We start from the raw sequence: 14,300 nt of genomic DNA on the forward strand, positions 1-14,300 counted from the left end.
AAGTAATAAATGTTATTTGCAGTTAACAATTTTCTTTTTTCTTTATTACAATATTTATGGCAAGACTAGGTAAAATAAGCATCTTGTGCCCCTGTTTTACGTTTTAATAGCATTATGATTAAAATTGTTTGTATTGTTTTAAAGCTTTCGGCTTCGTTCAATTATTTATAGGTATCAATAGATTTTGTGCTCCAAAAATAAAAGATGGAATATTTGAAATATTATCTTTCAAATTACCTTTCTTAATACTCTTTCGAAATTAATTTCAAATTGTAGCGGTTTGTGTGTTTTTTTGTATTATTTTTACTTCGTGGAGCTAAATTCCAATTAAAAATCAATATAAATATACTACATACATACATATACATAATATACATATACATACATAATAAATAAACAAAGGCAATATAAAGTACGTTATATAAAAGAGCAGTTGATTATAGTTTATACTGAGCTTTTAAAAATACCGGGACTTTAATCGAGAAGATTGCTTCCAACACTCTGACACCTGGTATACAGCCATTAAGAATTTGAAGCCCTATCAAGCGACAACAGGAAATTGCCAGTATTATCTGCCAGGTCTATTGTGTCCGGAAAAATATTATACGTATAAGCTCCGGAGAAGTAAATACAATTTTAGAACACCGTTTTAGACATCCGCCTGCGATTGTGACCAACGTCGCTAAAACGACATATATTTAATTTTTAGTTTTATAGTATTCAAATCCTTTACAAATTGAGAAAATTTTGCTTCAGTTCGGGGAATGACGCTGGTTCGAATCCTGCTGCGTGATTTTTTTTCTATTCTTCATAATTTCTCATATAACCATTATTATATAACCACCTATTACCTCTTATATAACTATTGGTATTAGAGAAACCCTTATTAAAAACTCCAATATTATTCTATCAACATAAATAAAATCACTTATGACGTAAATAAAAATTATGAAAGTTTAACTAAGCAAGATGAATTATTAATGCAACCAACGGTGACCTCAGCGGTAGTCTTTCAGATTGTAGCCAATGTTTATCCTTATAAATGTTTCATGATATTGTTTGCATTTGTATCGGACAGGCGGTCGTCGGCCTTGATATCCGTTTAATATGATAATCCACATGCAAACAAGCGGCGGATTGCCCGGCTAAATTATTTATGCACCCCTACCTGCGCGTGATGGCTTCACTTGTCAGAGATAGCTCGACTTTTATTGAGCCCCAGAGTTTTGGTGGTCAGGTACAATAAAGTTTTCGCGAATTAATTTTGCATGAGCTATTTGGGTAGCAGGCGTCGACGCTGCGTGTAGAGCGACAGTTGATTAACTTTTCATTAATTATTCTCGATATTTTAAGGGAACGTGCAATACTTTTTTACTTGGAATTTTCAAAACAAATTATGTCTTTTCAAAGAGAATAAATATTGACATGTAAATTTCGACATTTTATTATGATAAATATGATCAGTTATTATAACTCATTTTCAACTCACAAACTTGGTTAAGTCAGAAATGCAGTTGTAAGAAATTCAGATCCACATTATATCGGATTTAGTCTATCTGAGGCATGTAGGAAGATTGAAAGCATAGCTTAGACGGCCAGTAATCAATTTGGAAGTAATTGAATCTGGTGAGGCGGACACGCATCATCCGGCCGTGGGCACAGACGGAACGTCTTAATGAAATAATGTTTCGCAACGTGATTGCAGCCGTGATTCGCATTCAGATCTTCAATTGCAAACGATTGTATTTTGTTTGAACTGGTTGAAACCACAAGGTTCGGCGTTCCGGACTTTACCTGTATATTATTGAAAATGGAATTTTATTAACAATATGTTCATAAAATCAATTGAACGTTCGATTTGTTAAACTATTTTTAAAATAATTTTATTGCTATGTTTTTTCAGTGTGAAAGGCAACAAAACTAAACTGGACAAACAGTTTGACTAAGGAAATAACGGAAAACCTAAATTTGTTTTCATTTTATGGAAGAGGTTAGGTAATAACATTAATTCACTTATTTATATAGTAAATATTTATTTTCACCATTACCATCGCGTCAGAATAAGACCAATTTTAAAGAGCGGGCGGCAATAGCTTTCAAATAAAAAAAAATAATCATAAAACTCGGTTCCCCTTTTATACCTTTTTCACCTTATATACTAGATAGCTATGATACTAGAGCTTGTAAAAGATAAAGATAATTAAGAATTTAAATTAAAGAACATAAATTATTAAAAACAATGTTAGTGTAGTGTAGCATTTTGATTCAGATGCCTGTTCCACATAAACTTAAAGTTTAAAGGCTCGTATCGAAAATAATAAATGCGCTATGTGATTTATTTTAATACTTGACATAGTTTAAAAGCTTTATGTATTATAACTTTGTATAAAACATACAATATTTTTTCATACTGTCGAGAAACACTTGTATCCACATTCGTGCACTTCTAAAAGTCCACATTGTTTATATAATCATAAAAACTTCTTTGAGAGTGTTTGAGTACGAAGACACTAAAATAAAATATGGAACCCGGATCTCTTGCCCCAGTTCTGTCGTGGCTAATCAGTCTCTAAGGTTTTATTGTTTAAACAAGATAAATTGCTAACAGTCTTGTTTTGTATCCAATTAGTTGTTTGAACGTCTGTCGAGTGGGGAAATAGTTATATATGTGAAAGATAACAATCGCAAAAAAAAGGATTGGAATAGAAAATACATTGCATGCATAACTCCACCCTATTTTTGATTTTTCAATTTTAAAACAGTCAGCTTTACTATGTTACTGAAGTTTTAGTTAAAACTTGTGAGTGCCTAATGAACAATTGGTGAAGAGGTGAATAGGTAGATGTGACCTGTGACCTTGTTGCTGCGAAGAAAAAGCTTTGACAATGTAAGCAATTAAATTTTTCGACATTGTCATACAGATTTTTATTCAATTTTCAATAGAATTAAGACAACGTTAAGATGTTTTTTATAAATTATCGTGGCTTTGGATAAAAGCTTGAAAATTGAACAGATATTATTCATTTTACTTACTTAAATAAAATCTGTAAAACACGGTCGAAAAATACTTACCAATACGTGACTACCAGGACCGCTGGACGAATAAAGATGAATTTTAATAGATATTTAACAATATTACTAAAAGATTCTATTTGTTCCGAAAATATAATTTAGAAGGGGTGAAAATTTGTATATTCTGAAATCTGAATTGCACACGAGAGCGGAAGGCAAGTTGGTAATTAATATGAAGCAAAACATGTTTTATCTCGTATCTGATGTTAATATGTACGTACAAAAAAATAATTCAACATAAAAATTCTGCAGATTAAAAATCCTTAACTATGTTTACATATCTATTGAATCAGAGAAAGCACCCAGGAGCTTGTTACGATTTCGATTTGACGTCGTGGGTTCAACCTAAGGTCGTGCTGGACCAGCGCATGCAAATAACTACGCATCCAAAGAAACAAGATTGTCAAGTTTATAAAATAACAGCCGAATCCACTTTCATTTTTGTTTTGTTTCGAGTTCCGGTCTCGCTATTGTTGTGTAAAGGATGAGGATTTGTTCATTTCATTTTGCAAATAATAAACAGTCGTACTGTAGCTGTCTAATAAAAGTATGACTGAGTCAGTTAAATAAAGTTTTTCGTATAAATGATGTGAAGTAAATGTTTTGCGTTGACTTATTAAAGTGATTGAAAACGATAAATATAGTGTTGTTTTAGGTTGATAGCTTGAAATAGATAAAAATGATGAAAGACTGTTTTAAAATATGTCTCTGTTAGACTGTTTATATTAACATCGTAAGCCAATTATCGCTATGTAGGCACAAAGGAAAAGCTGACGATAGATTGAACTCAGTCACAGTTGGTAACCTTGAGAGAAAGCGTAAAATATGACAGGTGTTCCTACTAATTTTACGAAATATTTTTTCATATTTCTTTTCACTGATTATTATTTGAGAAGAGTCCTTTAACAATTAAATAAGATATAGTCACTAGTAGCACCTACCGTGTTTTTATTGTATCCTTAGCTCTTTACTTATTATTATAATATGCTTAAAAATACATACTATAACAAGATTCTTATCGAAATACTTTAACAAGAATCAGTGTTAATTCGTGTGAAAATTAATTCCTACATAATTAAAAGTTCCGAGTATATCATGCACTTATAAATTAAATATTAATTTAAAATTACAATATTTTTATCTACTTGGCTTATGTCACTTAATGTTTACAATCTACGTAACTGCGTAAACAATTTTTATCATAATTAAATATACATTCGACGTAATACGATATTAAAAGGAAAGTTATGAGAACAGCCTACAATATAGTCCATGATATAACAGTATTTGTAACATGATTACCGAGGGGGGAGGAGTAGGCGCCAACGCGGCCTTGGAGAAAGTGTTCGAGAGGTTTCACCACGGATCAAAGTGTCCCATAGCCGATCTCTGGCATATTATGTCTGCATTATGCCAACACGTAAACATTAACCATTTTGTCGAGACCGGAAGCATTGAATTTTGTAGAGATGAAAGGCATTTGTTTTAGATTAAATCGCATTTATTGCTGAATCTATATGTTCATTGTTTGAGAAGTATAGTCTTTTTATACATTTAGACATATTGAATTAATACATAAAATACCCAGACAAAGAAAAATTATATTCGAATGAGCTTAATTACATACCTACATAAACAAAATAGACTAACTGAGCAGGCGAATTTCATATCGCCGCATTCGTTTTTCACTTCACCTTTTAATTTTGATATAAACTATTCTTATTATATTATACTTTCTTATAAACTATTCTTCTTATCAATAAGACCAAATCAAACATACTGCTAAATTTTAAGAAAATCGGAGGAGTTCTCTCTTCTTTATTAAATTTTAAATTACATATTGTTATGTTTTAATTTCGCAGTAATGAGAATAGTTAATCGATGAATGACATTCATTGATATTATTGTATTGATATTCAAAAAGGAGGAGTATAAAATACCCTGCTTTTATAGCATGCAAAAAGGTGGACTTTAATCTATTAAAGAGAAATAGCATAAGATTTAAAATATAGTATACCTTTTAATTTTTGCTTTCATTGTCTCGGCCAACCTTCAGTGTGAATATGAGGGTATTATACTTTACTTTAGAGAAAAGCCTTTAAGAAACATATTTTTTTAGCATATTGAAATTTTATAAGGTTTCCTTTCCAAGTAGCACATTTTTATGTAAGCGCTCCGTTGCAAAATATTAAATTCCGAGAGAGTAAATCTTTATTCTCCAGAGTGTTTGCGCGAAAAGGATTTAAGAACTGGCCGGATTACGGTTTTGTAAACAGCCGCTCTGTATTAAGGAAGTTATGAAACAGTGGCTATAGAACGTGTCTTCTCGAGTTTTCTTCAGATTTCTGGATATAACCAGTTTAAGTATATTTAATGACTTTCTGCGCAGTACCTTTATAATATGAAATGATTTTCCATAAATGAAAAATGTCTTAGATAAAATTTGTTACAAATGAAGTATAATACGGCGTAAAAGTAATAAAAAAGATGTTAGATAATAATACGGGCTCGTAAACGATGATAGCACGAAAAGTGCGAGCAATGGGTCAAGTGAAGTCGAGTCGAGATCAGATAATGAAAGAAAGCATCGAGCCGTGTAAGACTCAAAAGGTGAACCTTACTGAGAGTGACGTGCGGATTGAATTCATATCGTGAAGACACTTGGATAACAAAAGACACCTAAAAGATTTCTTTTTTGCCCTGCCGACTGTACTACATCTTTCTATCTGTATCTATACAAAAATAAAAATAAAAAAAACTTAATTCGTTATTTTTTGTACAGAGTTCATGTATAATTATTCCATACTTTTACTACCATATTAAGAAGGGTAACATGCATTTGAAAGGGCCCAAAAATATTGTTTTTGTTTGTAGATTTTTCAGCAAAGATAGCACAAGTCATTAGATAAATACGTAAACAATAAATATAAATGGGTCATATTGATATTTACCTACACATATAATGAGTATTCCTTATATGTGTAGATATAAATAATCATTAATCAAGATGTTACAGGTCTTTAAAATACATAGTTTCTAATTGTAAAACTTTATCAGACCATTATTGCTTGTATTCTTGGTATTTTAGCTCACTATCAGAAAGTGTCCGCAGCTGATAGCTCGTACTAAGTACTAACTAATGTTATCTACACGATAGTTGTTACTAGATTGACTTTTTGTCTATTAACAACAAAGTCATTAGGTAACCGGACTACGTTGAATAACGGACATTGATGTATTCTAACTTCTGCCATTAGTTAACCGCAGCCAATTACGTTACTGTTCACTAATCTGTTTTCGGAGTTTCAACGAACTGCATACAAACAGTAACTTCGCTTACGCTATTGTTTTAATAGGTCTAAATTTACTTTAAAAGGTCGTTTTATGTGATGAGAAATAGTAAAGCAATACTAACAAAATATATTGCAATCGTTTGGGATTATATTGACATCACATTTATATAATAATTTAAAGGTATACATAATGTGTGATATGATTCATTAACATTTATCTTTTTAGTCTACCTCTAAAATGTTAGTTAATTTATTAACGAAAATTTACGGAAGTGAACGTAAATTACGTGAACGTATTTTTACTATTATTAAATTTGTTCTGGGGTAATGTTTTTTGGAATTATTGATTTTTAAGAAAATAAATGTGCATATACATTCATATTTATTGTTGACTAGTTTCCGAACGCGGCTACTTTTGTGTGACGATGAGGCGTTATAGAAAAGTATACGTCGTAAATTCAATGCTAATATTTGGACAAAAAGACTTATTCGAAAACCTCATGTTCATTTTAAAGACCTATCCAATGAATGAAAAAAAGTCCCAATATTCAAAATGTGATACATTCAATTTGTATAGAGATCTTTTTCGATGAATATTGAAAGCCATATTGGAAACATATTGTTGCTTCTATGAAATAAATATATAAAGCAAAATTTTTAATATTAGACTCCCAAGATCATTTATATCAAGCAATGTAAATCTGTAACATGTATTATTTATTTGTATATGTACCTAAGAACGTAATTCCTCAACCCATCGCTATAACAACTTTCTCGTTTTCAATATATATATATATATATATATATATATAGCTACTAGCTGCGCCCCGCGGTTTCACCCGCGTAAGTCCGTATCCCGTAGGAATATCGAGATAAAAAGTTGCCTATATGTTATTCCAGTTGTCCAGCTGTCTACGTACCTCATCATTGCAATCGGTTCAGTAGTTTTTGCGTGAAAGAGCAACAAACGCACACACATCCTTACAAACTTTCGCATTTATAATATTAGTACGATAAATAGGATAGAATAGTAGCATAGGATTAGTAGGAAGTAGTATAGTAGGATTTTACAGATGGTTAAAATAAAATATTTGTATGATATGGCAGGTAGGAGCAGTGGAGCTGGCGGGTGGCGGGTGACAGCGGCGGCGCGGCAGCGGAGCACGGTGGCGAGATGAGCGCGCCGCTGTCTGCCGCCGAGGCGCTCTCCTCTCTGCTGTGGCAGCCCTACGAGTGCCGCTCACCGCCGCTCGCGCGCTCTCGCACGGATGGCGCGCTGTCCACCGTCTGGTTCGTCGCGGGGGACGAGGCGCGCGCGCCTCAGTCGCCGAACGGCGGTCGTCATGCGCGCGCGTCGTACCGCGCTACAATCCTCCGCCACGAGATGCGGCTGCCCGTGCCGGCGCCCGCTCCGCTGCGAAAGTCCGACTCGGTCTCGGTGCGCGTGCACGGCGAGCCGAGCCGCGAGTGCAATGTGAACATAGTGCAGGTGCAAGCGCCTAGTCCGATTGTGAACAGTGCGGTGCAAACTGAAAGAGAGAGGAGTGTAGCCAGCGCGGAATGCCAGACGGAGGAGCCGGCGCGGCGGCGGCGAGCTCGCCGTGGGCGGGCGCCGCGCGCTCCAGACCTGCTGGAGAGCGTACCTCCGCCCCCGTACAGCACGCTGCCGCCACCGATGCACCCCGTACCTGTGCCTGTGCCGCCGCCAGCGCCGATCATCACACCACACCCTCCTGCACCTAGATTTCCGTTCCAACCCGTACCGCTCAGGTAAGCCTTTGCAGCTTTTACAGTACGGAGTAACAATAGTTTAACTTGAAAGTTGTTTGATTAAGATGCTGTTAGTGGTAAAATAGAAAAAAAAAAACAATTATCTTTCTTTTCACTTTACTTTTATTACATCCCCTTTGTTTATCTGAATATATGAAAGTAATTAGCGTCCATGTGTTACTTCATTGCTTTAGAATACTAAGAATTATCTTCGTTATTTACAACAAACTGTAAATTATATTATATACATACATCTTTAAACTTTATGTACCTAGTTGAGTTTAAAATCTACTCTTGTGCACTATAGAAACTTCCGCGTTACACCCACGGGGAACCTTTAGCCAATATAAAGACATCATATAAGACAAACAATAGAATATCTAGGTAGTACCATTTCTGGAGTTGACAAAACGACAATTGCATCCAAGTTGTTCATGTTAGCATCAATCATATTAGGATTCGGAGAAAGGCGGTGCCGAGCGGTTCGCATGTAGGTAAAGTCTTCTATAGTTTAAAAGTGGTATTGTTAAGCGTATGAATGAGAGATAAATAATGTATCTCAAACGGACCGTAGCCTCGTGCAATACCGAGTGCTATCGCTCGTTGAAATCTTTTGCAGCTTTACAATAGTTAGCTATATAATCTGCAGAAGGCTTTTTATTTGCAAATATTTTTCACTTAAATATCATTCATTTTCTTCACACTTCATTACTTGTTACATTGGATGTTTATTTTGCAATTCATTTATTTCGTAATATGTATGCAATGTGTTACGCGCAGTAATCGCAACGATTGCCTTATCGGCAGATTAAATTAACAGTTAAGTACCTAGGTACATGCTTAGTATACAATAATTGTATTGCAGAAAGCTGTGCATCATGACAAGGATAGAAGAATCGCTCAATTTTTGGTTTTGTTAATTTGATTTTTTTTTGTGTTCTAAGGCCTATAATAAATCTACATATTCGTCTAATTCTAGTAGTTTGAGCAATATAACGCTACGGTTACTGGGTAATAGTAACCAGTTATTATGGCCTTGTTTGTCCATTGTCTGATATATTTACGATACAAGGTCGTTGAAAAAATACTCTGAATAATTTATAGTAATTTAGTAATGTAGAACAATTGTTTCATATTGTAAATATAAAACGCTGATAATGATATCTTACACCTCTTTGTTTTCGGAATACATCGACTAGGTTGGGATTATAATATGTAGTTAAGTACTATCTTTTATTGCCTTCCATATAAACGAAATTTGCGTCTTTCGTTAAAAAATTAACTTTTAGGAAGGTAAGTAGATACTGTTTTGTTCACGGTTAGATTGAAATTATCATAAAGGAAATAAAGTGTGATATGATACAAAAACAAAAAGGAAGTTCAATATAATATGAGTTAAATCGTAGTAACTACGGAATTACTTAATTACTGAATATAATAAATTCGACAATACTTTACCATATATATACTTTATAACGCAAATGTATATTACTTTGTAATGTGGTTGGACATTTTGATATAAAAAGCGATTAGTTAAATGCAATTATTGTCCAAATAAACATAAAACAGATCAACATACATTCAAATTTCAAACTTACTATATAACTTACAATAAGAAGAGTCAATGACGTTTCATGTCTAATGTCATTTTAAAAAGTTTTTAGGCGCTTAGAAAACCTTCTTGTCTTAAATCAGTAACCGTTTATATTTTTACATGAAATTCAATGACGGACGTCTATGGATTGTTCAATGGTTTGAATTAACAGCTACAACGGCACAATATGACAAACTGGCGATCCTATTCTTAGTGAAATCGTATGGAATCATAGCTATAAAATCAAGTCTCTAATAGTTTCTTTGTTGAGAAACCTGACTTGGGTCAAATTGGTTACGATCGTAAAAACAAATGCATTCAAAGTGCTGGTAACAGTACGGATGCCTTAATTGAGTTTCAATAGTGAACATAATTAAACAGGTTTAGTGATAGTCGGTGCACCGAGAACTGGTTTACTATCATGTGGTGGAAAGTAAGCAAGTTGTTTATTGAGAACGAATTTATCAAGTATTTTACAAAGATATTTCATTACTACTTTTTTGCTAATTTTTGTATATATATGCATCTGTAGTGATGTTGTTAAACATATTCGGTAGTGGTTTTTTAATTTCATTTTTTGTTCACGTAGTATTATTTGAATATATATATATATAATTATAAACTTTGATCCTAGAGAAAAAAAAATTTTTTTCAATTGTTTATAACAAAATTATAACAATTTGAATTTTAATATTAATTTTTTTTTCAAATTAAATCACTTTTTTAAAGTTGCAGTTATCAACCCCTACCTTCTAACTACCCTATCTCAGTTAATTTCAATTTTAGGAAAAAAAGTCATAGAAACATTTTTGTGTAAAATTTTACGCTCTACAAATTTTATTTAAAACTTTTTTTTCTAACACTTACGGTTTCGCCAAAATTTCAAAAAAACGACTTTATTTATTTTTTTTCACCCCTTCTCGGGGGTGAATTTAAAAAAAACTTGCACAGTTCGTTTTTAGATTCCTCAAAGTAAATTATATCAAAAATTCAAGTTTTAATCTCAAATTCGCATTTACCCTACCCATTTTCTTGGACTATATAAGAAATATCCAAATCATGGAAGAGGGTAGGGAGTTTTATTGAAATACACATACGAAGGTTTGTTATTTCACATACCTTAAGTGCCATCATCTTTTTAACTATATGTCTTTATAATGGGCAAGCACAAGTGTATATGCCTCAGTTCAAATTGCGTTATTCAATTATGCAAACTGCTATTTTAGATGTGCAATGTGACCATAAACATGCAAAATACTTGGCTCTTATGCGTAAAGCTGCGTAACGGTTTTAACCTTGAAACTTGTAGATAAATTAATACTATTTCTTAATTGCTTATGAACTTCGCTCTATTTCAAGATTGAGTTAATTTAAAGTGCAATTGTTTACGTAATTGCTACTCATCTAACGAGAGAGAATTAAAGAATATTTTTAAAGGTAGGTGAAACATATTTTAAAGTAAGTAGGTACGTAACGACGATTTTGTTAAATTACTATTTTTATATCGTCGTTATGTTATAACTCAGGTACCATTTTTTGTATTTCAAATATACTAAGTATTAGAATAACAGTAGATATTATTTCATAGTACTTTATTTTACTACCGCCGAATAATGGTGCTCGACGAACATATTCCGATAATTAAAAGCCTACATTTTTGGAAAGCAAAATTCAATTCAGCTAGGCCAGGTACGTTTCGTATGTCAATCAAGAAAACGTAGTGTACTTGTTTTCTGGCCCACATATGGCGAGGTCCGTGTAGGTCGCCGCGTGACACACTGAGTCTATGCGTGTGTGTGTGCCCGCCCTCATATCTCACCAGTTTTACAATTTCTCCCAAACTTTGTGTAAATATACGCCAGTTCGTAGTGTATATGTTTTTATCTTACCTAATGATTAAAGAAATCATTTAGTTCATTACAATATAAACTAGTTAAAAATAAATATAGGGAATCAGAAATTGCATTCATATTTTGAATAATATTAGAGTTAATATATATAGGTTAGGAAGTTGTAAAACAAAATCACTTTATAAATTTAGTAAAGTAAAAAACAATATATTTGAGGTACGATAATATAGTTGGCAAAGTTTGTGGACTGTTATTTTCATTTGTGTTGAATGTAGACGTTAATTAAATGATACATATTATAAACAGGAAAATATCAATTACTGTATGTTAAATTATAATGAGCTGCTATACCCTATAAAACTGCTTATTCGTTTTGTAATTCATGCAAGCATAGCAGTTTATTTACACACTTGATATATATATATAAAATTATATTTCATTTATTATTTCAAATTATTCGATTTTTCAAAGCCAACTTTCTGCTCGTGGCTTTACTCGTAAAACGTAGAATATTCACCTAGTCTTCTATCTAAGTCTTCCCTGATGTGTACACATATCTAAGCACTTCGCTTGAAAAATAAATGACGAGTGATTTTCTTTTTTATGAGTAATTATACTTAATTCTATTTTTAATTTACAAGATGCAAAATAGTAAGTAAAAAAGTATGCTAATACAAAAATCTATAAAAATAGATAGATTATTATAATTTAGTTTTAAACACTGTACATGAATATGATACGTACGAATGAAAAAAAAATATTTACGTTATTGGATATTAATCGATAAAATTTAAAAAAAGAACTATAAGCTAAAATAATAATACTACATACACTAAATAATTAGGAATTAATACATATTTTTTATAGAGGAAATGCTATTTATAACGGTAAATTATGACACTATTAATATTTCATAACAGTGTACTGATGGCATTATCAGTCAAAAAAGGATGAGGCTATTTTTCCTCAGAATTTTCAAATGGGTCAACCGATTTTGATGATTCTTTGTTTAATTGAAAGCAGGTGTATTCCGTGTGTGTTATATTGTTCTGGCAATTTAAAATGTAGTTTAGTTTTTTATTAAAAATTGATTTAATATGATTATATGTAAACGTCGTATTTAATATTCATCTGTTGACTGATAGATATTTTTACTTGGTGTATGTTTTATAAACAGCTGTCCTCCAAACGTTTGTCGGTCAATATCTCATCATCAGCTTGCGAAACTTTTCACGTATATCCAATACATACAAATTACTAAGTTCGGTATATTTAACATTTTTGTATCATTGCATAGTCATTTTTACGCTTCCATGAAGATATATTTTAGTAAACTATCTTATTCATAAATTTTCTGTTTTATTCTGAACTGTTATATTTCATAAATAAGTTATAACAGCGCATTAAATTGGTAAAAACGTGAGTAATAATTGCAATTAGCTGACAAAATGACCTAATAAATCATTTAATGTTTTTATTCTTAATTAAACCCTTTGATATTTATTTATTAAGAGTCATTCGTCATTCCGTTCTATTTCTATACTCAACACTTCCTTGAATGTTAATCTTAGGAATATACTTGCACCTCGAACGTAGCTGGCATTCGTCCAACATCCTAATGGTACGGGACTAGCGCCAAAGCCACCAGAAAATCTTATATATTCCAAACTAAACTTGTAAAGTGGATTGATTTGACGTAATGAGTACAGCCGAATACCGATACATGTTCATTTAGTTAGTGGTTTCGGAATCTGTTTGTGTGATATCTGTGCCATTTTCTAAGACTTAGTCCAGGGAATCATCTGCTATTAGTTAAGCTGTTAGTTAGCTTTTTACAAAATTCTCATTGTCCACATGTCATTAAGTAATATTTTTTGCTGAATTCTTTTATTTTTATTATATTTGAGCCGATTTTTTGTCGCTTATTTTATACGCTAATATGCTTAGTAGGTCATATGAAATATTAATCAGGTTTTGTTATTTTGTGTCCATGCAAAATACTTTTCACCGCTAGTTTTTATTTATTTACACAAATATATTCTTAACTACTTATATAGATGTTCCGAAAATTCTGTGTTGACGATAGATAGTATAATAATAACTAACAAATTACATTGCATTTAACAATATTAGTTTGACAAGAGATGCAATACAAATTCAATGAAAGTGGGTTTACAATATTTCATACATTTTATTGTTCGTCAGTAGGTGAACGTAGCTGGATTTCACCAGACTCGTGACTGGGGGAACCGAATAGCCAATTACGAGCAGTCCGCCGATCCTCGGGGTAACTGCAATCCAATTTGTATCCGTATTGTCTAGAGAAATGTCCTTCTAAACGATTATTGAGTTTTATGTTTCATTCGTAATGCTGAGTTTCTGAAATTTGGACTAATTAGAATTAATAAGCACATGTTTGAGGAATCTTACATCATAAATAAAGGAAATAGCAAGTCTTCAAAAGTTGTGTCAATTATAAATTTTTATTTAAAGTTCAATAAGCAATACGGTCAATCATAAATTAAGTAATAAAAACTGATTACTAAATCACATAATATTTGTCCTTTACTATAAATCATCTACTCACTACGCAGTTGTCATATAGTCAAACCTTTGTTCACATAACCTAGAAGTGGTCGGAACTTGCAAAATCACAGTACTTGCATAGTTCAATCACCAGAACAATTCAAATTTTGCCGCCATCTTGTGTCCATGTCAATC

At 32.3% G+C, this 14,300-nt stretch overlaps 1 protein-coding gene across 1 annotated transcript in view; it reads left to right on the forward strand.

The window, feature by feature from the left end:
- LOC119832256 overlaps positions 1-14,300 on the forward strand; it is an 89,440-nt gene that overhangs the window by 15,583 nt on the left and 59,557 nt on the right. The window contains exon 2 of the mRNA XM_038355917.1: positions 7,473-8,135. Coding sequence (XP_038211845.1) covers positions 7,540-8,135 — 596 coding nt within the window. The 5' untranslated portion in view covers positions 7,473-7,539. The remainder of the gene's footprint in view (positions 1-7,472; positions 8,136-14,300) is intronic.

The sequence above is a fragment of the Zerene cesonia genome, chromosome 15, assembly GCF_012273895.1.
Source record: "Zerene cesonia ecotype Mississippi chromosome 15, Zerene_cesonia_1.1, whole genome shotgun sequence".
In the NCBI taxonomy this organism is placed as follows: domain Eukaryota; kingdom Metazoa; phylum Arthropoda; class Insecta; order Lepidoptera; family Pieridae; genus Zerene; species Zerene cesonia.